The sequence below is a fragment of the Camelina sativa genome, chromosome 4, assembly GCF_030686135.1.
Source record: "Camelina sativa cultivar CO46 ecotype springtype chromosome 4, ASM3068613v1".
NCBI classification, from domain to species: Eukaryota; Viridiplantae; Streptophyta; class Magnoliopsida; order Brassicales; family Brassicaceae; genus Camelina; species Camelina sativa.
This window is the reverse complement of record NC_141883.1, coordinates 18,081,186-18,107,554: the sequence shown is the minus strand read 5'-3', so window position 1 is coordinate 18,107,554 and position 26,369 is coordinate 18,081,186. Positions and strand designations below refer to the sequence as shown.

Here is a 26,369-nt window from a genome sequence, read left to right as displayed (position 1 = left end):
GTTCTTTGACTACAATAAATTATTTATCCAATTTCAGTAAAAGCATTTCCTCAAAACTACAAAACTACACTAAGTACTATGTATTGACATTAATATCCACCTTGTTCATGAATATACATTTCATATATTAGTCTATATACGTTCATTTACTAGTTTTAGTCAAATGTATTGTAATTTGAATTAGCCCTTTACGATATATTAATGAGACTATATAGGTTCATTTACTACTTTTAGTCAAATGTGTTTCAATTTCAATTGTAATAAATGATCAAAACCTAGTAATATAATTAAGATTATTAATTTATTTGGGAGTATGTAATTTTTTGTTTCAATATATTAATATTTGGTCTGTTTGCATGTTTTCCCCCTTAATTCTAATTTAATAAAAACAATATACAAAAATAAACTGCAATAAACTTATGAATAAACTAGTCGTATGTATCGTACACACTACAATAGCTAATGGTATGAGAATCGATTATGTTTATGTAAAAATGTTACAACTTAGAACATACATCATCTGGAACATCATGATCCGTACGGTGCAGGTGCTGCAAATTAAATATCTTTAGCAATTTCCTCTCTCAAGTACAGTCATTACGATCTTTGCATATTGAATGCCTTTTTCTTAAGTCAAAGTCATTAAAGTACTTATCTTCTTCACATAGACTCCTTGCTCTAGTCTTCTATACATACTTCATAAGACGATGTGGTTATATGCAGGGCTTATATGTAAATATATTAACTTTATCTTATTATCAACACATACATTGATCAAATTATGAAATTTGATTTTTTTTTTTCTGTTTGTCAAAATCGTATGTTATACACAGCTAAGGAAATTGTGCATATATGTTCATTGAAAATATTTCTTATTTCATATTTCATTAACAAAAAAAAAATATTATTTCATATCTTATATATTGGCAATAGGTACAATTTGGTACTAATATGAAGTTATGAAATTGACACATGAATAGTTGACCATCCTACTTATAGCTAGCCATCATGAATAGGCAGCTTTCAGCTGCCTTTCTATGTTTAGTTTCACTAGATGGATTTATACATCTCATTTTTATGATAATACTAGAATTTGAATCCGCACACTCACAAAATTTTAAATTAAAATATTTTCTATCAATAAAAATTATTGAGTTCAAATATAATCATTTAAATTTTAGAGTTTAAATCTATAAAAAAACTAAACTTACTTTACTATAAGTGATATACATCATATATATTGTTGAAGATAATATTTCTTTTTATATCTATTTGCGCGGGATTTTAGTTTCAAATTTTTATCAATAAGAATCATTAAAAATAAATATAATTATTTGAAGATTAAAAGAAAAATCTATATAAACACCATACTTAGTTTATTAATATATATATATATATATATATATATAAAATATATCATTTAGTGTCACAATAATATTTTTCTGGCAAATCAACAATATATCACATGGTAACAAAAAAAACACTTAAGAATCCTACTAAAAAAATAAACAATATTGTTGACAATCTTTTAACCTTTTATCTTTAGAAGAGTTCATTCCATATTCATATTTCATGAAAACATATTTTTAAAAGTTCTAACGTCGAATGTCGATCATTTACCTAATTATAGAGATCATTTAAACATATCGATATCTCACATTAAATGCAAATATACAAAGTTTCATGAACAGTTTTAGTGTTATATCGCTAAACGGGGTTGTCCAAGTGCATCACCTGTATGGTGAAACAGTTAAACCCGACAATGAATATCCGTTCACTAATCCAAGTTACATATTTTTCTAAAACCTCATATGTTATTTTCAGATGTTAATTTTGTGATGCAACCTCGCTTTGTCTTCTCAAAAAAAACATAGTGTACTTTAAATATGTTGTTTTCTCAATTGTTTTGGGTTAAATGCATTTGATAAAATTGATGAAATCTCAAGCTTGTTTTTTATATATATATATATATATATTTATCATGTTCTAGAATTGGAGCTCCAGTTGATAATATGTTCTCTGAAATATGCTACAGAAATCACATGTCACTTTTTATAACGGCTTACATTCATTTTTTATATATTTGTTACCATTGATTTTGTTTTTTTAGATGAATTATTTTCTAAAACTCTTTTTCATAGTTTTCCCAAAAAAGTGTGACCCTTACAATGTCTTCGTTTTAGATCAAAAGCTTTAAGTTGAGTTGAGTAGTTAATATTTTATTTTTGTAAGTAAAATTTAATAATAAATTCTTGTAGTATATGTTTCTCAGAAACTAATATTTCGGTTCAATATTATTTTTATGTTTAGATTTTTATAAATACAATTACATAAATTATTGTTTTACTCCACCATGCATTAAAATCTTACTTTCATTCTAAAACTCATTAACTCACTCTAAGTTTTGGAATATGATTTTTTTGGTTAAAATTTGAATAATAACATTATTACTAAAACAAATTCATAGTATTATTTTTACTATTTTAAAATTTTCATTTATTTTACTTAATTCATTATTATATTTATGTTAATTATCTAGTAAATCAAATTTATATTAATTTTTAATATTTTAAAATTTAATTAATTTTACTTAGTTTTTTTTATTTTATTATTATTATTAATTATAACTAAGAAATATGTAATAAATGAAACTTAAAATAATATTTTTAATAAAAAAAAATATAACATTATTTAGTTGGATGCTGATGTAGAGAAAGTAGAAGAGAGAAAAGTTAACTTTATATATACTAGGATCGTGCCCGCGCTATGCCGCGGGAATATTTTTTTCTACTGTTTTATTTTAATCATTTTGAGGATAATTTTTGTATAGTGTTGACTCTCACCACATACTTTAACTATATCTTCTCGTTGTAGCTTTCCCACGGCGTTCATACTCTTACCTCTCATTATCTTTCTATTGCCAGAGGTAATTCCAATCTGTGAAGCCGTGTGGTTTACCGTATCTCTTACCGGATTCAAAGTGCGTCTCCGAAAAAATACAAAGCAACATCGTCATTTTGGTTGATTACTTTGTTATCTTCGATGAAAATCCAATATTCCAATCTTTCCTATTGTCTCCGTTAAGGTAAAGTATTGTAGAGTAGAAAATGAAAAGTGATGTGAAGGGAAAGGAACAACAAAGTTCACCGTAGTTCTCACAATTAATCACAAGCAGAGATCGAATATTGGATGTTCTTACAATTTTTCGGTTTGCTGAGTAATTGAACGATAACCATTTCTTCACCTATTTTATCTTTCTACAATTTGGGCTATTTACTTGGCTTTTAATTATAAATACAATTAGATTTCTATGTAATTGTATTTTGCTATTAGCCTGTTGGGCTTGGGTCATTTTAAAAAATGCAGCAAAATAACTTTAAAATGTGACATGGAAAGATAGATATTGGATATCAAAGTTGAACGGTATTAATTGTTAGAATTTGATTGGTTACCTGTTTTAACTGAGGTGTCAGCTCCAGGATTCTCCCAAATGCTCAGGTGTCAACATTGGAAAAAAGCGAATCTTACTTTTATTGTATTGATAGATTTATTATTACTCAAGAACTGAAGAGAAATACTAATTGAATACATGATTGCTTACGACAGTTCAATTCTTTTGGTCATATATCATGATCATAGTACAGTCACATACTCGCATATAACATTGATTGAAAATATCTCATTTGCACTCCAAATTTTAAGTAGAATATGTACGCATTTAGTCCAAATTTTGATGCCTAAACAAAGAGAGATGTGGGAACGAAGGAACAAAGAGGAACAGGTTCCTGTGGCAGACAGAGTTTATTGCCCAAATCCGAGGTGCTCGGCTTTAATGTCGAAAACGGGAGATGAAACTATAAGATGCTGTTTTCAATGCGGTGAACCCTTTTGCGTCAACTGCAAAGTTGCGTGGCATAGTAACTTGTCGTGCGACGATTACAAGAGATTGGGTCCAAATCCTACAGAAGATGATATAAAGCTCAAAGCTCTAGCAAATCAGAATATGTGGCGTCAATGTGGAAATTGCAACCACATGATTGAATTTTTGTCATGGTCATTGCATCAGAATAACCTGCAGGTATCATCATGATGATCACATATTCTCTAGCTATTATTATTCATTTTAATCTGTTTATGTTTTCACCCAATTATATCATTATCGTAATGTTTATGGTTGATGGATATATAGATGTGGCTACAAATTTTGCTACATATGTGGAGCACAATGGAAGAAAGGAGGATGCCCTCATCGAGAAAGGATTGTTGCAGAGTATGATCGTATATTTTTGGGCGCAGCGAGCGTTTACCTAGTTGTTTTTGTTTCCTTTTATTTTTATACCCATTAATATAAGAGATAAAACATTACTAATTCTTTGTTTTTTTTTTTTTTTTTTTTTGGTAACCTTTTGTTATCTCTTACTTGTTGTTCTCCATAAAATAGTACAACAGTCGTTTTTTATTTACGTGGAGGGTTTGTCAATTTTGCGTTTCGTGGCTCATCTTCTCCATGTTGGTTCGGATTACTGGTTTTATGTATGATATTTTAATTACTAAAAGTTAGCGGATTAACACAAAAACTAAGTTAAAAGATGATGCTTATTCAGAATCTATAATGATAAGTTATCAACTACACATTACACAATAAAGATGATTAAATCTTATTAGACCTTTTAAGTCTACAAATATCAACATTTTACATATGTAAATTCTAGTTTAATATATATATCTTATATAATAAGAGAAAGTTTTTTCTAATTTTTTCTAAAAATGTGACATTTGGCGCTCTACTTTTGTGATACATGTCATTCTCATTAATTTAAAATTTAAAATTCTATTTTTTTATTTGACTTTATTTTATTTGTATCTTATGTGGTGTATAGTTTGTTAAAAAAAGATAATTGTTGTATAGTTTGCTTTTTTAATTTTTTCCAACATTGTTACAAAAATATATTCCTTCCATTTTTTAGTTTTAGCATGAAGGAAGTTCAGGATCGGCAGAGGAGTTATGCCGATAGGAGGAGGAGAGATCTTGAGTTTCAGGTTGGAGATAGAAAATAATTTCAAAAATTAATTTATTGTTAATTATACTATTTAAATTAAAATGATTAGAAATAGAGACAATATATAGAAAATAAAAAAAATATATATTAAATTTCACACACTTTTCTCTTCAAGTTTTTTTCTTATAAAAACTGGTTAAACTTATAGTATAAGATATTTGTTTTATGATATCGTTTTAATAAATTATTTTAAAATTTATTTATCATATATAAAACTATTTTTTGTTAACTATTACTTTTAGATGATGACAATAAAATTAATATATAGGACAACATAAAATTATTTATCAAAATAATTAAGTAAGATCTTATATTTTTCTTTCTAGATTGTTTATCAGTTTTTTATTTTCCAAACAATAAAAAAATATAATTATGAACTATTTTACGAAAATACCATATATAGTTGACTTTGCTATAAGTAATGGTCTTATTACTGTAGTAACATACTGTTTAAATTATTTCAACAATATATTGTAATAAAAAATATTTAGTAATATGTACTTTAACTTTTCTCTTTTTCATGACCCTTCTATGAAATACTATATAACATATATAAATTATAAATTGTAGTTGAACCGTAGTATTATGAATATTATTTTTTAAGATATATATTAACAATTATATATGTACATTTCATATATAATTGAATAGAAACTTCATTTTATATTTGAAGTTAATAATACATAAATAAACCACGCATCGCGTGAACTACTTTCTAGTATAAAATAGAGATTGGTTCAGATTTCATCCTTTCGGAATCAGTGAGTAAATGCGCAAAAGCGATCTTCAAAGGTATTGGTAGAGGAGAGACATACATAGCAGAGCCATCTTGGATAAAATGGATTTTTTTTATACGAAATGTTTGTCCTGAAATCGTTGACTACGTAGTCAACTATTTATTTGTTCGTTATGCCAAACCTTTCAAGCGTGATTGATTCTATCGATCTATCCAAGATCTCTAGTCTTCAACTATGGCTGTGTTGTCATTATGGACATGAAATTTTTACCTTGTTATTACATCTTAGTCTTTTACTTTCTCTTTTTCCCTTTCTTCATATTTGTTTCAGTTTGTTTTAGAATCGAACATTCCGTATAAATAAAGGTGATTTAATTGGATATAAATGTTCTAGAATTGGTATGTATCATTATAATATCTTTGTACATACATTTATATTAGCTTCAAAATGTCTCAAACTCTTTTGAGTCTATTAGTAATGGACCTAACTCACTCCCAAAAGCTAGCTCAAAAGAGGAGGATTGCCACATACTATATATATTGCCCAAGAATGACAAACCCAACCGATGTGGGACAATATTCTAATACTGGACATCTGTAGCGTGAAGTTTATGGAACTGGACATCCACGGGTGGTCCACAATCGGAATTGGGCCTAGGCTATGATACCATATTAGTATTGGGCCTATAACTCACTCCCAAAATCTAGCTCAAGAGAGGAGGGTTGCCACATACTATATATATTCTAGTTTTCAAATATATATTTAGAACTTTGAGATCAAGATTAAAGAACAACTTTTCTTTATTAGCTTTAGAAAATTCCTCGAAAACTAAAGCTCTCCAAAACTCTCAATCACAAAACTCTCTCTTAAACTCACAATTCATATATTATGCTACAACTCATCATCTCTTTATATATAAATCTCCTTAGTATATTTTCCTAATCCTAATAGGAAAACTTCTAATTCTATAACTTCTATTATATTTAGATATCTCCTAAATATAATCTCCAATTTCCATTTCTTGGTAAGCTTGGTCTTCAAACTTACTCCAAGCTTACTCCAACATTTTCCCTCCTAAGCTTGAAATCTTCTTCAGCTACCTCTCTCATGCCAATGGGATCTCTCATCTCCTTGAATTTGTTCCTACCAAGTGCTTTGGTGAGGATATCAGCTTTCTGTTCATTCCCAGGAACATGTACCACCTCCACTTGTCCATTTTCAACACACTCTCTAATAAAGTGGTACCTTGTATGAATATGTTTACTACGACCATGGAACACCGGATTTTTTGTAAGAGCAATGGCTGACCGATTGTCAATTCGAATTGTAACCTTCTCACATGTCTCTCCTGTCACTTCTTCGAGTAGGTCCTGTAACCAAATAGCTTGTCTCGCTGCCTCAGTTTCGGCCATAAATTCAGCTTCACATGAAGACAAGGCAACTGTGTCTTGCTTTTGAGAACACCACGTTATTGGATTTTCTCCAAGGTAGAAGATGTGTCATGTTGTACTCTTACCGTCATCATGGTCGACATTGTAACTGCTATCGATGTAGCCTACTAACCTCGGCACCCTTGTTGTTGATTGTTTGAATGTCAAGACTAAGTTAACCGTTCCCTTTAAGTATCGCAAGCACTTCTTCATTGCGACACCATGTGATACCTTAGGATCCTGCATATACCGACTTAGGACTCCCACACAGTACGACAAGTCAGGTCGTGTATGCAATAGGTACCGTAGACATCCGATGTTTCTCCTGTAAGCAGTGGCGTCGATAGATTCTTCTTTCTCAGACTTGCTCAGCTTCAGACCTATCTCCATCGGTGTATGAACTGGATTGTAGTCTTGCATCCTAGCTTCTTCCAGAATCTTTAAGGCATATTGACGTTGATTTAGTGTGATACGTCCTTCATATTGACATACTTCAATCCCAAGATAGTATGTTAACTTCCCTAAATCACTCATGTCAAACTTCAATGCCATCTCCTCTTTGAACTGATCAATAACACTCTTGTTCGTTACTGTAACGAATAGATCATCAACCTATACTGCCACAACAAGTCGATTTCCCTCCACTACCTTTCTATAAACTGAGGGCTCCTTCGAACATTTGTTGAACTTTAACTCACAAAGAATTTGATTCAACTTGTTGTTCCAAACCCTTGCTGCTTGTCTTAGTCCATATAGAGCTTTGTTCAGCTTATAGACTTTGTCCTCTTTCCCTTTCTCTTCAAAGCCCTCTGGTTGACAAACATAAACAGTCTCTTTTAACTCTCCATGAAGGAATGATGTTTTCACATCCAGGTGATGTACTTCCCATCCGTTAGATGCTGCAATATTGACAAGAAGACGTATTCAAGCCGAGCAACAGGAGAAAAAACCTCTTCAAAGTCTATCCCATGACGTTGCAGATATCCTTTAGCAACGAGTCGTGCCTTGTGCTTGTTAATGCTGCCATCAGAGTTTTTCTTAAGCTTAAAAACCCATTTAAGACCAATCGGTTTTACTCCTTGAGGTAGATCAACAAGGTCCCATGTGTGGTTCTTATTTATAGATGTAATCTCATCCTCACATGCCATGATCCATTCTTTTGATTCACTTGCTTCATTGAAGTTCCACGGCTCATCATTTAAGTATAACAAAAGTTTTTCACCTTCTTCTTGGACAATAAGTAAGCATTCCTCCATTGATGACAAGACATAATCAGCAAGATACTTAGGTCTTGTGATTTTTCGAGTGGATCTTCTTAAAGGCACTTGTGACTGTTCTTGAATAACTTCCTCTGCAACTTTTGTCTCATTTCTGCAATCATCCTCTGTTTTTCTGATATTTTTGTTATTAACTCCGTCAATTCTTTCTGCTTCACCACTCATCATGTCCTCATGTATTCCATGATTACCAAATTCTCCAAACTTAATGCTGAAACTTCCATCACTTCCTAGCTCAGAATCAACCTCATTCCAGTTCCACCCTTTAGCTTCGTTGAACACGACATCTCTACTAACTATTATTCTCCGAGATTGTGGATCATATAACCGATATGCTTTGGAACCTGGTTCAGTTCCTAGATGAACTAACTCTCTTGATCGATCATCAAACTTCCTCAGATGTGGCTTATCCACTTTAGCGTATCCAATGCATCCAAAGACTCTTAAGTGGGCAATATTTGGCTTCGTACCTCGATACATCTCATACGGAGTTTTGTCTTCAAGGGCTCGTGTAGCAACTCTATTCAAGAGATAGGTTGAATGTCACACAGCTTCTCCCCACAAGTAATTTGGCATTCGCATGTGCTTTAGGATACTTCTGGTCATTTCCATAAGGGTTCTATTGCACCTTTCAACCACTCCGTTTTGTTGTGGTGTATATGGTGCAGTGAGATGCCTTTTGATCCCAGAATTGTCACAAAAATCCTTGAATTCATGAGAGACAAACTCTCCTCCCCTGTCTGTTCTAAACGTCTGTATCTTAGTTTCAGATTCTTGCTCTACCGTTCTCTTGAAAACTTTGAAGTTATCAAAGGCATCTCCCTTCTCTTTCAACAATATTGTCCACATATAGTGTGAGTAGACATCTATCAGCAAGAATATGTACCTATTACCTGCACTTGTGCTTGGCGTTATTGGTCCGCAGAGATCTCCATGAATAAGCTCTAAAGTTTTAGTTGCTCTGTACGAAGTAGCCTGTGGAAACGCTTGTCTGGCATGTTTCCCCATTAAGCAGGAACTACAAATCTCCTTATCAAAGATCATTGTTGGAATCCCTTGAACGATTTTCTTCTCAAACATAGATCTCAATGTTGCATAGTTAATATGACCTATCCTTGCATGCCATCTACTTGACTCGTTTTCTGCTGTCAGATTCAGCCTCGCAGTATCTCTTATGTCCATTCGAACTTTGTAGAGACAATTTAGTGATCTTTTTGCTTTGGCAAGGAGCTTTCCCATGATCATGCATTGTTAACACTTCTCCCCATAGCCTTATATCACATCCGGATTCAGTAGCTTGACCAAGACTGATGATATTGCTTTTCAAACCCGGTATATAGTATACCTCCGTCATTATCCTTGGTTCTCCATTGAGATCAGTGAAAGCAATGGTGCCTTTCTCTTTGATATCTATACAAGAGTCATCTCCGAAACGTACTTTACCCGTAATAGTGTGATCAATGGCATCAAAGTACCTTCGATCTCCGGTCATGTGATTGCTAGCTCCGTTATCGAGGTACCAGATATTTTCTTCTCCTGAGTTGGTTTCATACTTGCTAGGGATGCAACGTTTTTCATTGAGGTATACTACTTCATGGATCATAAGAGCATCGACACTTGTTGTTTCACTATGTTCTTCTTCTTGTGCTTCTTGTAGTTTCAGTAGGCTGTCAGGACAGTTAGAAGCAAAATGTCCTGTCTTGTCACACTGGTAGCATGTTATTTTTGACAAGTCTCGTCCGCCACCAAAACGTCCGCGAACTCTTCCTCTATAAGAAGATCTTCCTCCACGTCCTCTGTTTATGTATTCTCCATTGTAATCTCGATTATATTTTCCTTCCATGCTTGAGTACATTAACTTAGTTTGCTCATCTTGTGATTCTTCTTCCTCTTGAATCCTTTCTTCATAAGCCTTTAAACGTCCAACAATGTCTTCGAAACTTGTACTGTTAAGGTCCAATACTTGTTCCAAAGAAGCAACCATGTGTATATATTTTGCTCTTGGAAGACACTTGAGAAACTTTTTCACCAATTTTGGTACTTCAAGGGTTTCCCCTAATGCGGCGATCTTAGAAGTGATTTCAGATAGCTTTCCCACAAAATCATCGATCTTCTCTGAGTCTTTCATACTTAGGGGTTCGAATTCAGCCATAAGTGTCTGCAAGCGTGTTTCCTTAACCCTCTCTGCTCCTACATGCCTTGCTTTGATTGCCTCCCATATTTTCTTACCTGTATCAAGTTCGTCGACTTGTAGTGTAAGAGACTCCGGTATGGATTGGATAAGTAGAGCAATGGCCATATTATTCTTTTCTTCATTGATGGTGTCTGTTGCAGCTTCTGGTTCAATAGCTTCCCACACCTTATGGACCCTAAGTGTGATTTTCATCTTTATTGCCCATACAGTGTAGTTCGTTGGATTCAACATCGGACAAGAGATAGAAGAAGCTCCTCCTCCTTCTTTTGGTTTAACGGTGGAGACGGTAAGATCTCCCATCCTTCACAATCGTTCTGAAGCTCTGATACCAAATCTAGTTTTCAAATATATATTTAGAACTTTGAGATCAAGATTAAAGAACAACTTTTCTTTATTAGCTTTAGAAAAATTCCTCAAAAACTAAAGCTCTCCAAAACTCTCAATCACAAAACTCTCTCTTAAACTCACAATTCATATATTATGCTACAACCCAACATCTCTTTATATATAAATCTCCTTAGTATATTTTTCTAATCCTAATAGGAAAACTTCTAATTCTATAACTTCTATTATATTTAGATATCTCCTAAATATAATCTCCAATTTTCATTTCTTGGTAAGCTTGGTCTTCAAACTTACTTCAAGCTTACTCCAACATATATTGCCCAAGAATGAAAAACCCAACCGATGTGGGACAATATTCTAATAGAGTCGACTTAAACTCGAAATCCCACTTCGTCCTAACGATATTGTGTTCTCCGTGCAGTCATGTGATTATTTTTTCCTTTTTTGAGTTGAGTTACAATGACAATCTCTTGTCGTCCCAAAAACGTTTTGACCGGTATCAAAGTTTCAGGTGTCTTTTGGGCCCCAGAGTTCGAAACTTGGAGTCGATACGTCATCAACCCCAAAACTCTTGCCTCGAACACGTCCATAGTTAAATATGCTATTGGCTAATGGATTATTGCGATACATGAGCACTAATCGTAATGTTTAATTCATGAATGTCACTTTCACATGTGTTCATAAACAAAATCTCAAGTGTTGACATAAATATATTTTATGTTGTCTATTCTCAACATTAACTTTTCGAGCGGAAACTATAAGATTTTAGTAGCGCATCAAAAAAATTCGTTTTACGTTGAACAAAACTCGTATGTTTCAAAAAAAAAAAAATCAGTAAATTAAATCTCCTACGTTATATGTTAATGGAATTTAAAAAAAATATATATTTCTCTTAATTAAAATTTTATAAAATAACTAAATATTACAGTCCTAAGACCATCATTAGCCCAATACCACTCTCAACGTTCCTTTAAAAAAATATATATATATATATATATTATTTTAATTATAATTAATTGTAGCCATTCAAAAGTTGACACATGTTAATATTTGTTGAAAATCGTTGCTTCCACAAGCAACAGAAGAAACAATTCTCTTCTTACTAAACCAAATAATGAATTTTTTTATTTTGTTTCTGGTCCTATTCATAAGAGTAACTGTCGGAGCATTTCCCACTAATAATGCTCAGTCCTAACTCCTAACAATACTAATTTATATGATAGTTTTGATATACTTTCAAATCGCTCAACACTTTAAAATCTCCTAAACGTAATTAAAAGTTTAAGTAGGTAGGTGCACCAGCCAATTCCACTTGCATCTATTTCGTCTCCTTTTGTGTCTATAATAATATATAGACTATTTTTGTAAAGTGAAAGTTTGAACATTTATAATACCCATAAACAAGTAGAGAGGTAAGTAAGTAGTGGTATTGGTTCTGCTGCCAAAGAACAACATGGATATGCTTACCACCATTCTCAATCTTCTTGTTCCTCCTATTACTATCATCTTTCTAACAAATTGAAACCAAACAAAAATAGAAAATGGTTTCATACTTTTAAAGTAAAAACTGAAATAAAATTAATTTATGATAGATTAATTCAAAAATATAGAAGATTTTCTAATATATATATATATATCACATTATATTCAATAATCATATATATTATATTAAAGATACAACTCAAATTTTTATTTAATAGTATTCTGTAAGTTACAGTTTGACTGTCTTTAAAACATATGTACTAAAAAAAATGGTATCATAACATAATTGTTTTATCTCCCCCCATGAAATAACAGAAAACAAGAGTTTCAAAATTAATTTATTGTTAATTATACTATTATTTTAAAATTATTAGAAATAGAGACAATTTATAGAAGAAAAACATATTTATATTAAATTTGATACACTTTTATTTTCATGAATTTTATAAAAAATTAGTTAGACTTAGAGTATAAGATATTTGTTTTGTGATAAGATATTTTGATATATATATATATATATATAGTTAAATCTTTTTAATCAGGTTTGATCTTTATATATACAATCGTCGATCAAGTGAAATCACAACATAGAGACGACATCAAATTGTTATGATACAAACAAACTCCCACATTGGCATATTAGAAAGAAAAATTCTTGGGTTCATCTCTAGGGGTGAATAACTCTCATTCACCCCTCTTAATTAACCAATTAGAGTATAACAATATGTCATGTCATATCATATTAAAAAAATAAAATTAAAATAAAAATAAAAAGACAAAACAAATTAAGGAAACAGATTATGTAGATTTTCTATTAAGAAAATTATGTTAGTTTAGGTTTACAAAAAAGGATTAGAGTTTAAATTTATAATTTTAAAAATTATATTTCAGTTTGGCTTTATAAAAGAATGGTTATGATTTAGATTTTATAATTAAACAAAATTATATATCGGTTTAGGTTTACAAAAGAGTGGTTAGAGTTTAGATTTTTCAATTAAACGAAATTATATGTCGGTTTGGATTTACAAAAGAGTTGTTAGAGTTAAGATTTTACAATTAATCGAAATTATATGTCGGTTTGGGTTTACAAATGAGATGGTAAGAGTTTAGATTTTACAATTAGAACAAAATTATATATCGGTTTGGTTTATAAAAAATGGTTAGGGTTTAGATGTGATAATTAAAAACTGTAATATAATATTTGAATTAACAATTTTAAAATTGATTGATCTACATAATTTGTTTCATTAATTAAGATTTGTTTCATTAATTTAAAGGGGGTAAATTGTCTATTAGAACATAAGTTTCTAATATATAATCCAAATCTAACTCCAATTAGTATAAAATCTTATGGAAAAGAGCCTAATATAACATATTTGTGCGGATTTTGTCACTTGGACCCAAAACAGACAATATCATACTAGTGGGGGAGTTAGTTTGGAATTGGAAAGCCCAACATAAATTATATAGAGCTTGTGGTTCTACAATCCACATAATGTTACTTCTCATAATCGTTATCCCCTGAATTATCTCGGTTCCAGACTACTAGTTTGGAGTGACATTTCATAAGCAAAGTAAAAACCTCAGGTGATTTCACCTTCATAGTTGGGGAGCCTAAAAACCTCAGGCTTGGTGGTACATAAATGTAAAAGAGGAATATGTCTTCATCATCCCTGAGAAAAGATCATCCCTGAGAAAAGCAGGGAACAGTGAATGTCAAATTCAAAACCCATGGGAATGCTTTATGTTGGCACTACTAATAATTGTGACTTAGTAGTCTCATGTCAAGGCTTTAGGTTAATTTTCTAGGAGAAACTTGATTAAAATTTTGAATATTTTGTATCATAATTTTCTTTGTTTGTGGTACCTAGCTAGCAAAAATATATATATATATATATATAACATATATAAACAACTAAACAAGGTATGAAATGAACGAAAAGAGAAACAAGTTTTTGATGAAAGGTTAATGAAAAAAGCTACAAAGCTTACTATCCAAATTTGTTCGACAATATCTTACATTCTAGTGACATCTGGGTTGCAACAACATCAAATGAAATACAGAATTTTACAATAAATTAAATGGAAGAAACTATCTTACCAAAATCCAAATCGTCTTATCTCTTGTGCAATCTAACCGGATAAACTATAATTCATTATAAAAATTTTTTTGACAAAATATATGCAAAAATACATTTAACAATATACAAAATATATAACTAAAGTTATTAATTTGTTACTTTATCAATACAATACAACTTCAGCTTTTGTATTGAAGCTGACACATGAGAAAAAATCTGTAACCAATTACATTGATTTCTTCTTCTTTCTACTAATCGAAAAAACCAAAATTTAAGAATCTCCGCCGCCGATCCAATACCTTCTCCGTCGAGTTCTTTTCCCTGCAAACCAGGAGTGTGCCGGTCCCCGTTTTGTTTTCCGATCAACCCTCCAACGTCTATGTTAGTGAATTCTTCTTCCTTTTTGATGTTCAATTATCTTTTGGATTATGTTCCGGAGAAGACTTTAGATGTTCAGATTTTGTTCTTCTCTGAGTTTGAAATTATATATATAGAAATGAAAAGATGAAGCTTTATCTAGATTGTGGGAATTTATATCCTTGTTCTGTTATGTGTGACCCTTTAGGTGGCTTCAAATTCCACGGAAGTGGAGATAGGAAGTCAAGAAATTGTGAAAAAATCCGAGCTTGATCTGTGCTCCAGTTATGGCGGATTCAATAGACATGATGGTGCTGACTTGGTTGAAGTTCGATTAGATTGGCTTAAGGATTTCAACCCTCTTGAGGAAGACCAACAATCTGCATCCATATCTATTAAAAAAGGTGGTAAGTCAAAAGGATTACTCGTCTATGGACTCAAGTAATTGTCTTTGGGAAATCTCTAAGAAGAGGGTTCATCATTTATGTCTGCAAAATTGTCACTTTTTACATTTCACTTGTGTTATGGTGTCCTGTTAAATAATCTTGTGGGTTTTACACTATTTTTTGTTTTCCATAGTAGAGCATAGACTTTGTTTCGCCTTTTCTTAATAAGAAAATGCATATACTTTTGTTGTTGAGTGGGCTATATGTGTTCAGTGTTCTTAAATTTAAACTGATTCAATGGTTTGTTTATGTGTTTCATTTTCTTTTGTTTGTTCTCTCAAGTTTCATCACTCTCTGACTTATCCAAATTGTGAATGTAAGTCAGTAACCAAAGTGATATTGTTATTGGTTTAACCTGAGTGTGTATTGTTGTTGCTCTTTGATTTTAGTTTATGGATCTCCAGACTCTTATTTAAACTAATGATATTCAGTTGTCTATATTTGTTTTCTTTTAATGTTTAGAACGAACCGTTTAGTGAGCTGAGGATTTATCCAATTAGCAGCGGTTTTTCACCATGGATGCGGCTGGCGAAAGTTCTTCTAATCAAAAAAATGAGGTAGGAGAGAAGCCTGTGATTGTTCGAGTTAAGAAAAAAAATGGGACAGTCTCTGCTAGATGCTTTCTGTAAGTTTCTTCACTCTCTCTTTGCTCTATGTCCTCTGTTTGCTGCTCTTGGTCTTTTTCTCCGTCTGTAGCTATTATGTGGACGGGGAAGAACGGATTTTGTTTTGGCATTTAGGGTTAGAGATAAATGAAAGACCACTCAAACGGCAGACTCTGGATTTATCAAAGCTATCTATTTCAAATTCGGGCGAGAGTGGTAACTCTATTTTATCTCTGGATTTTTGTACTTGTATTGTTATGGTTTGGACTCTCTGAAGCTTCAGTATTGTTCTATAGGTTCATCTGTGGCAGAGGACGTGAAACCGAAGAAGGTGCTACACCAAAGAAATATTCAAAGAAACTAAGCAAACAAGAAAAAATATGCTCAAGAGCAAGAGATACCCCTTTTGTCGTGTTTGTGCTACAATCTGTATCTCTTCAAAGAAATCTCCTCTGCCTTCTCTATTCACCTACAGGTTTGTTTTCTGTATTCAAAGCTTGACACTTTTTAATGTTTGATATGGAACTTCCTGGTGTCTTCTTTCCCTTTGTGGAGTAAATTTTTTTTTTTGGTATGATGTCTGCTTTCTAGACCAAAATGGGAAGGTGGTCAATATGGAGGTGATCAAAAGGAGCGACAGGATGTGCTCCGATTGGCCATGGAGTTGGGAGCTGATTACGTTGATGTTGAACTTCAGGTTAGTGCCGTTAAAAATTATGAATTTTAGTATTCAGAAGGTGTTTTGATGCTAGCTTATCAGTTTCTCTTTACTCTATGTTTGCTCTGTTAAGGTTGCAACTGAGTTCATCAGATCGATTGACGGAAAGAAGCCTGAGAATTTCAAAGTAATTGTTTCATCGCACAACTATGAGAATACCCCTTCCGTTGAAGATCTCAATGACCTTGTTGCAAGAATACAACAGAGTGGAGCCGACATAGTGAAGATTGCTACTACTGCTGTGGACATCACAGATGTTGCTCGCATGTTCCATATAACCTCAAATGCTCAAGTAAGTGTCTTGCTTACCAGCATGAAGTAAATCAAGTGTTTTCCGACCTCTGAATGTGATTCCCTTATGTCACCATCTAAACTCTTCACTCAAATTTCAGGTTCCCACAATTGGGCTTACTATGGGCAAGAGAGGTCTGATGTCTCGGATTCTTTGTTCCAAATTTGGTGGTTATCTGACCTTTGGCACCTTAGCTTCTGGAAAAGTTTCTGCGCCAGGTCAACCAACGATCAAAGATCTGTAATTCAAGAACAAGCTCTTGCTGCTGCTATTTTTTTAATTATTATTGCAAACAACATATAAAAATTATCTTTAAAATAATTAAAATATAAACAAAATAAAAAATAAGTCTGTAGCGTAGCGCGGGTACTATCCTAGTTATATTTAAAACTACAAAACGAGTCTAGAGTCATCATATTCTTGATTGGTGGAGAAGTGGTGTTACTGTATATATATATTAGAAAATAAAACGGCTTAGTTATATCAATCAATACAATAAAACTAGAATGTGTTGCTCTCCTTATCTGATAACTCAACATTTTAGGCTTTTCTTAGCTTACATCTCATTAAAATTGTTAGCCAATAAAAAAATTTTAAATAATACAACTCAACATGTCTCAATCTATAATAAGTCTTTTTTTTTCCATGTCACTTTTTCTTTTAAACTTGATATTATTTTGTTGGGCTTAGTTTTAAAATAAGTGGGCTTAAAGTTATCCATTGTCAATGACGCAAGATTATATATATATTATTTTCTATTTCTGGTGGAATCGATTCGGATCGTGATGACTTTTTTATGAAAAGGTGTCATGTAACCTTGAGGAGAAGTGAGAAGCTAATCGATCTCGAGAACTAAGGTCGCCGTGTCAAAATCTGTTCATCTTTCACTCAATGTTCATCTCCGACGAAAACATTTCATGGACCTTGGAGGAGAGGCGAATCTAGATCAGAAAAATTACTGGGGTAGCGAAATCTAAGATACTTAGGAAGAAACGAGCAAAATGCAGGCGATTCTCTAGGTTTACAGGGGAGATCTAAAAACGATAAGAGGCCCAAGAAGAAACTAAATGATTATAGAAAGAACTTAAGTGAGAGAGAGAGAGGAGAAAAGTGAACCAGAGGAGGAAGACGACGGAGAAAAGAGGAAGAAGGAAGCTTCTAAATGGGTTTATTTGCAAGTTGTGGAGGAGGGATCAATGAAAAGGTTGTGAGTACATTGCATCAAGATTTGGAGTTCGCAGCATCACTAGACCGAGTTGATTGATCTGGTCGGAAACTGATTGCTCCCTAAAGCATTTGCAAATATTCAAGGTTTCCTTGTCCCAAATCTCTATAACAACAAACTTGAGGTCCCTTCTAAAAAAAATAAAATAATATGTGACATCTGATCAAGTCTATTAGTGTCCTGATATTTTATGTGTCAAAGATGTAACTTTTGCTTTTGATTTGTAATTTTACGTAATTTTTTTTTACTTTTGCATCTATTCTTTAGCTTTTGGATTGGTTCTTGTCAAAATATAATCTTTATCTGGATTTTGAGTCTTTAATAAGTAATATATTTTGATCAGTTTTTGTGCTGATGTCTAGATATATTTTAAAGTGTATGTTGTTATGTCTTGTTAACGCCTAAAACCTGCAACAAGAATAAAGGACGACAAAGAGAGAAGGAGATGACATATTGATGACTAATTACAAAAAAAAAAAAAAAAAAAAACAACGTATGTGTACAATATTACAATCAATACTAAAAAGCTTGAGTATAGATTTTAATATTTTGATTTGTTTGTCAATTTTTAATAAATTAATATAATTTTTTTTTTAAAATGAAGCACAGGGCATATTGTTTTGACACGTGACATAAACAATATCACCTAAATGAACTTAAAAAATCTTGACCGTAATATAAAAACCGAACTGGTTCAAACTTTGTTTCAACGAGAACCTTCCTCAGCAAAAACCAATAATATTTATGATCGACGATTGATTTCAGTATATATAACCAAAATGGGCTTTACTTTTACATAAGGTGAACCAGACCCATCATCATATCAAAAGCTTAATCATAAACCCCAAAAATGAGATATCAATGACAAAAAAATGTTTTTATGGATTTTTTTTTAAGACTAAAAACATTCTATAAAGTTTCATATCCCAACAAAAGAATAGTTGGATAATTTTAAACACAAATTAGACTCATATGAGTTAATTTTTCCAAAGCGAGAATAAATATTTTTCATTGTATTTTTAATAATTAATTAACTTATCTCATAAACATGTAAGGAACTAGAGTTGATATAACAAAATCAAACAGTTTTTTTTTTAAAAAAAATTCTTAAAATTCTCTACAGTGTTGATTAAAAAAAATAAATAGCAAACGCCAAAATTGATTAAATAAAACAAAACAACTAACAATAATAATGGTCCTCCAATACATTCTAATACAAGAAAAAATTGATTTTAATCTACAATTTCATTATAATAATAAAACTAGCAACACATAATAACAAAAACCTAAAACCAAAAATATTACCAATGAACATTGTCAAAAACTATATTAATAATGATTTTTTAATTACAAACACATATAAATTATCCAAAAATAATAAAAATAAAAATAAAATATAAAACAATTCTGCGGTACTATCCTAGTTTAACCTAATTATATTTTCTTTCTTAGCCTACTCCATAGAATTTAAAAAAAAAAAAAAAAAAATCTATCTAGCTTAAATTCTGCGTTTTTTGTTTTATCCTAAAATGAACAAACATAATCAATTTATACATTAATTTGATTATAAGTGACAAAGCAAAGAAAAATAAAATAAAGGTGTAGTAAACTAATTCAAGCCAAACTGTTCTTACCTCTAAAAAGATTTTAGTCGGCCACTTTGGTTTACCTTTAAACCAAAAAACATTGCAATTTCTATTGGATAGAATCTTAAAAAGTAGACAAGACACGTCCGTAGCAGATCTCACCACGCGCATGTGTTCCCCTTGATGAACATCGATGCCAACCAAAAAACAGAAAAAGAAATTAAAAAAAAATCCCATCTTTTTTTTTTTTTTTAAACCTTTCTCTATCGATATAATAAAACTCTCAATTCAATTTTACCAATCTCTCTCTCTCATTCTCAGATCACTGGGGAAGCTCCAAGCTCGATTTCTAAATAACATCCGCTATGACCTCACAAGCTTGTCTTCTTCTTCAGAAACAGCTCAAAGGTACCACCACCTCCTTCGCGAATCTTTCTTTAACCAAATCTGTTTCTTGCTTTTTTGGTGTTGTTCTTCTCTGTTCTTGAATTCGATTTGTGTTTTCAGATCTTTGTAAGCATCCTGTAGATGGGTTCTCTGCTGGTCTAGTTGATGAGAAGAATATATTCGAATGGAGCGTTACTATCATCGGTCCTCCTGATACTCTCTAGTATGTTTTCTCTATCTTCTTGATTCGATGATCCATTTGGATTTTGAGCTTTTGGATGGATCGCTTAGTTGTAAATACATTGGAGTAGTGTTGTTGTTGTTGTTGTGGAATTGAAATTGAATTGCTTTATATCTGTTTCTTTATGAGTTAAATGTAACTTTTATGAATGCAGTGAAGGAGGTTTTTTCAATGCCATTATGTCATTCCCACAAAACTATCCTAATAGCCCACCTACGGTGCGGTTTACGTCAGATATATGGCATCCGAATGGTTAGTTCTTTTCTCTTGGACATTGATCTTGTTTTGAGATAGCTAAGGTTTATTTGGAAATTGTTTCTGTTATGGTTTTTGTAGTTTATCCTGATGGGCGTGTTTGTATATCTATTCTTCATCCTCCTGGTGATGATCCGAGCGGGTATGAGCTTGCTAGCGAGCGTTGGACACCTGTTCACACAGTACGTTTTAAAAAGATTCATCCAACATTACTCTCTTTGTTTGCATATGTTAGCAGCTTCGTCTAAAGAACAAGAATCATGTCATATAGATTTGATGATTTCAGGTTGAGAGTATTATGTTGAGTATCATATCAATGCTCTCTGGTCCAAACGATGAGTCTCCAGCAAACGTTGAAGCTGCTGTGAGTATATTTTTTTTTTTTTTCTATCAGTTAGCTATGATCTCATGAGATTTACACTGTCTCATTGCATACCAGAGGTAGTTCGTTTAACCAATTCTCTTGGTGTTTGTTTATCCTCTTACAGAAAGAATGGAGAGAGAAGAGAGATGAGTTCAAGAAGAAAGTGAGCCGTTGTGTCAGAAAATCTCAAGAAATGTTGTGATCAACACAAAAACAACAATTTCACACTTTGAACTCCAATTTCTTCTGGAGTTCATAAAGTTCATTTAAAAACTGTCCAAACACTACTTGTAATAAACCCGTCTTTTCATCTTTTAATCGCGTTTCCTCTACGTGAAATGGAAGTGTTTGGTCGAACAAAAAAAAAGTGTTGTTGTTCTTGAGGAAACTGAAACATTAAAATTTATACTATTCATACGTTTTCTACTGAAGAAGCTTTGTTGCAGCTTTGTGTTTTACATTTTTTTTGGTTTGTACGCTGAAAACTCCACGCCGTTCTTACGTTCCCGTATAAAAACAGTTTCGTTTTTTTTTGTAGAGTAATAAAGAAACAGCATGATGTTAGCCTCTCAAGGGTCGACGTTATTAAATAGGTTTGTGACGTTGTCGATCCTGGACCGTTGATTTACCTATCAATCGTTATCAAAACAGTTGAGACAGTACACGTGTCCCACACCGTAATTGCTCTTGTTTAATTTATTATTATTATTTTTTTCTGTTTCGAAACTTCGTTGAGCTTTGTGAAAACTTCTGAGAGAAAGACGAAATCTCTCTTTCGCCGGTGAGAATTTGATTCTCCGATCACTACATCGATTCCGCTTACCGATCTGATACTCGTCGATTAATTAGAAGGGTTGATGAAGAAATCACAGAGATTTCGTGGTTCGTTTTGTTTATTTATTTTTTTTTTTTTTTAATAGAATTATCATAATTGCGTCTTCAAATTAGTGATTTGGTTTCGTTTCATATGATCGGAATGTGTTTATTAATGCAGATTGATGTTTTAGTGAAATGGAATTGGTGTGATCTGAGTTTTCGTGGCGTATTGATTCATCGTTGAAGTGTTCTGTGATTTGATTTGAATTTTTATTAAAATGGGAGATAATTCTGGTAGAAGTAGGAGCTCTATGATGGCAACTGGGAAAGAGTTGTTGTTACCTAAGAGAAGCTTAGTAGCTGCTATTCCAAGAGCAGTTCAGCAGACGATTTGTAAGCATGTTTCGTTTGGGAATGATGGTAGAGGAGTAGGAAGTGGGGCTTTGGGTAATGCAGCTGTGTTTCTGCTTAAAGTCGCTGTTTTGGAAGTTGTTAGAAGGGTTTCAAAGGCTAAATGTCCTCATTTGTGGAATAGTCTTCAGGCGTTGCAGTGTCTTTGTTATCCTCCTCTTAAGTGGATTCAGAGATGGGCTCCTTTCAAGGAGTTGATCAAGGCAATGCAGGTTTGCTACTGTGCCCCCTTTTTATAGCATTTTTACATGAATCGAAGATGAATGAAACGAATTTTGAAACAAATGATCCTCTAGGTCCTAAGTCTTTGGGCTTTTTTCAATAGTCTCAACTTTATCATGTTAGACATGCTGAGTATAGGTACGCTTTAACTACATGTGTCACTTGTAATATATTTTTCTGGATGAAATTAACATGTATTGTCTTCTTCTCTGTGCTTCAAAGATCGTCCTTCTCACATTATACTTTGCAACTTGATTGAATCAGAAGTTATTCCTACATCATGCTTTGGTGCCAACACATTGATTGGTGTTATAATCTAGTTTGATGAATCCTGTTCACAAGTAGTTATGTGATCTTTTTTACTCTTAAGCTTGCTTATGTGTCATGCCAGACATCATCTCATATCACATGTGCAGGGTCCTTTGATGTGTTTGTTTTGTATTTCTTTCACCATACTGATCTGCCGTGAGTCTCAATAACTGTGTGTATTCTTTGTGCAGATGCTGTCTCGGCCATTATTGGTCCTCACGATAGCTGAGGCTCTCACAGACCAGTCAGAGTTAAAGCAAGATACCCCAGGTGGTAACACTTCTCATGCATCTTCAGAATCACAATCTGACCCACAGCCGTCACAGTCTCCATCAGATATAAGGTATGGGATCTAAAAGTCTTACATGTTGTATTGTACTATAATAGTCTGACCCTGTACAACTTTAATCTAAAGCACTTGAAGTGTTGCAGATCCCTTGAAATTATTAAAGCTCCATCGTCTTTTTTGAGTATTATCTACATATTTCTATCTTCCTACATATCTCGACTTTTTTTTTTGTAAATGTAGAATTGAAGATGAGACTCCACTTCCTGTAACTTCACAAGACTGGCTTAGACAACTCTATGAAGAACTGGAAAAACAGAGACTTAACTTGCCTGAGAGGTACTCTCAAATGTAGTGTTATATGAAGAAGAGCTACCTTCTTTGAGTTTTGACTTTAAATTTTTCCGCATTTAGATCAGAATCATCCTGTCTCATTTTAATGTAGAGTCAATGAAGACGAGCTCCATAGATTCTATAGAGTGTCAAATGGAGACTTCACATCCTTACTATCTTCTATAAAAAAAACAATCCAGTGGAGGGAGACTTACAGAATCCTATCTGAAGAAGAACTTGAGACATGGTCAAGTTTAATCTTTTGGCATGGATATGACAGGAACCAACGACCTTGCCTCATTGTCCGCTTGGGGCTTGCTTTCTTAAAGTTGCCATCTCATGAAAGACCTCGCTTTGCTCAGGCAATCAGTACGTCCTTAGTGGCTCTACTACATCTTCCAGTATTTTCTTTTCTATGACATCCCTTTAATTTTTCAGTATTGCCATTGTTTCAGTATCTCAGGTAGAGCACGGCGTTTTGCATCTTCTGACCCCCGAGAATTCAGAACTGACAGTGTTAGTCGATTGTGAAGGATTATCTCCTCTGAGGATTCCCATGCAGATGATGAGATCTTGTTCATCCATTCTTCAAGATCACTTCCCTAACCGTCTTGGCTGTCTATTCATCATTCGCCTCCCTCCTGTTGTCCGAGTCATTTCCCAGACTTTCATCCAAGTAAGATATCTACCTGAGCTAACTTCAATTTTTCAGATTTCTTAGTCTCCGTTCTTGGATCTATAATTGGATCTATGATAGGTGCATGTCCCCTGCCTAAAATTTTGTTCCTCTCTCATAGATTCTTAGACCAACCACACGCAAGAAGCTGAGAATTGAAGGGGAAACTTTCCATCGAGTTCTCTCTGAGTATCTTCAGACGCTTCCTTCATACCTTGGCAGCGACTGCAATTGCAAAAGATGCTCGAATCTCAACGGAAAAGATCCACCACAACCACAAACACAAACACACCAAAGAAGCAAGAGTAGAAGCTCTAGAGAAACAGAGAAGCTAGAAGACGGCCACTGGAGTTACAATGTCCAGACACCTGATTTAGCATATGAGGATGAACCGAGCCTGAACATATGTAACCAAGTTCTGCGAACAGCAGTAGTGTTCTTGCTCATGATTTGGCTCTTCGGTGCACTTCTAGCTGGATTCGCCGATCCTGAGAGCAGACCCTTTTAAGCTTCCATAAGGTAAAAACCATCGTCGTCAGTAGTGAATTTTAGGCAAATGCGTCTGTCCTCTGTATACATAGTGATAGTATATGTGTGATATGCGTTGTTATATACATATTCATTAGTGAATAAACCATCTACACTGGAGGGATAATAAGAATCAATTGATTCAACTTAGTTATGGGTCTTGATTTAGGGATAATGGTTGTGGTTCAGTACATTTTTGCGTTTGGGAGAAAGTAAGTTAAGTAAACTATGGTTCAGTATCATGTTGAGACTTTGGTCACTGTTGGTAATGTTTTGTAAAAGTCAGATTTGTAATATGTATCTGAAAACTTTATAATGATAAATATATATAAGAAAAATAACTAGTAGTTTTGTAAAACTAGGAAAAGAATAATTGAAGATTATGTAAAACAGTAGATTGGCTCATGCTAACTCAAAGTCATGGATCATATCATGATAGTTTTTCAATCCAAGATTATTTTCCTTTCTGCAAATTATCAAAGGTTAGTGCATAAACCTTGTTTAATCGATTATTTATTTTATTTTAACATTTGTCCTTTCTTAAAAGTAAAATGATTATTCATTGTTTACCTTGATTAAAAACGTTTACGTTTTCGATTTAAAATGATTAACTGAAGAACTGATACAAACATATTATTAAACTGGTAATGTACAAAACTGAAGTCATCAATAGTGATGTCGCCAAGAAAACAAGCTTTTCTTAATCATAAAAACAAACAAAACAAAAATTGTAATAATTTTTTTATCTGAAGGATCATATCTCAAGATTTTTGTTTTTAGCTTAGGATCTTTTTACCAGGTTTCTTTGATAGATCAACAAGTTTATTATATTTCAAGAAAAATGTTAATAAAATAAACTATTGTATATTCAATAATCAGTAAATATATTTCTGATATTGAAAGAAAATAATGAAAAAATATGATAAATTGAAATGAAAAATGACAATGTTATCCAAATTATTTCTAATAAAGTAGAAATTTCGAATTACAAAACAAAATCAAAATAGTTAGATGATTGAATTTATTTTTTAGATTTTTTCACTAATAATAATAATATGAACACGGTAGATTTCTCAATATGTAAAATTCACTTTTAAAAACTATTTCAGAAAGTCAAAAAATTTCGCAAAATTCAACTAATATATCTTAGTTCATATCATACTAAAGTCAATTCTTATAGAATAGATATAAGTTTTTTTGAGGCGTTCAAAATATATGGAAAACTAAGAAGAAGAAAAATAAAATAGCTATAGAAGCTTTAAAGAAATAGTCGAAAAAGTGTGATCTTATTATATAAAGTTTGATGTCAAAATTACTCATTAACAAGATCATGACAAGTGTCAAATATATTGATTAGATGTTGTCAGAGGTTGACACATTCAATTTTTTTTTAATAAACATAATAGGATAACTAATTATATTTACAGAATTTTATATGTTTCTACTTTAAAAATTTCATTTTTCTAAATCAAAAAGAAAAACCAACAAAATCAGTATATTTTCTATTGTATGTTAATTATATTATATGTGTGTTCTCAATAAAATTTGACATGTGTAAGCAACAACTTAATTTATTAAGCATGTATATTAATCAATAAATAATGAATAACAAATTTAAAGGAATAACATAAGTTATTTAACATAATTTTAGTCGGATATAAATTGAATTTATGGTTGTAATATAAATTTGTATTGTTAGTAAGTAC

The 26,369-nt window shown here is 32.3% G+C and overlaps 4 protein-coding genes across 5 annotated transcripts; 3 read left to right on the top strand and 1 right to left on the bottom strand.

The window, feature by feature from the left end:
* Positions 1-9,630: 9,630 nt before the first annotated feature.
* Positions 9,631-10,998, bottom strand: LOC147945922 (uncharacterized). The gene has a single exon (XM_087509411.1). The coding sequence runs from the start codon at positions 10,996-10,998 to the stop codon at positions 9,631-9,633; it is 1,368 nt and encodes a 455-aa protein (XP_087365537.1).
* A 4,873-nt stretch (positions 10,999-15,871) lies between these two features.
* LOC104780456 (bifunctional 3-dehydroquinate dehydratase/shikimate dehydrogenase, chloroplastic) lies at positions 15,872-17,369 on the top strand. Of its 2 annotated transcripts, XM_019244637.2 has the most exons (6): positions 15,896-16,034; positions 16,150-16,230; positions 16,311-16,489; positions 16,606-16,711; positions 16,806-17,024; positions 17,125-17,369. In XM_019244637.2, exons 3-6 carry the CDS (start codon positions 16,395-16,397, stop codon positions 17,266-17,268), a joined length of 564 nt encoding a protein of 187 aa, XP_019100182.2. In that variant the 5' UTR covers positions 15,896-16,034; positions 16,150-16,230; positions 16,311-16,394; the 3' UTR covers positions 17,269-17,369. The 2 variants fall into 2 exon arrangements, with proteins under 2 accessions (XP_019100181.2, XP_019100182.2); XM_019244636.2 differs by having other exon boundaries at positions 15,872-16,230.
* A 2,580-nt stretch (positions 17,370-19,949) lies between these two features.
* LOC104780455 (ubiquitin-conjugating enzyme E2 13) lies at positions 19,950-21,513 on the top strand. Its single transcript, XM_010504953.3, has 6 exons — positions 19,950-20,243; positions 20,343-20,445; positions 20,618-20,715; positions 20,800-20,900; positions 21,005-21,082; positions 21,207-21,513. Exons 1-6 carry the CDS (start codon positions 20,201-20,203, stop codon positions 21,282-21,284), a joined length of 501 nt encoding a protein of 166 aa, XP_010503255.1. The 5' UTR covers positions 19,950-20,200; the 3' UTR covers positions 21,285-21,513.
* Positions 21,514-21,696: 183 nt separating this feature from the next.
* Positions 21,697-25,001, top strand: LOC104780454 (uncharacterized). The gene is made up of 7 exons (XM_010504952.2): positions 21,697-21,964; positions 22,077-22,521; positions 23,032-23,183; positions 23,370-23,465; positions 23,572-23,828; positions 23,915-24,135; positions 24,257-25,001. The coding sequence occupies exons 2-7, from the start codon at positions 22,177-22,179 to the stop codon at positions 24,641-24,643; spliced, it is 1,458 nt and encodes a 485-aa protein (XP_010503254.1). The 5' UTR covers positions 21,697-21,964; positions 22,077-22,176; the 3' UTR covers positions 24,644-25,001.
* Positions 25,002-26,369: the final 1,368 nt, after the last annotated feature.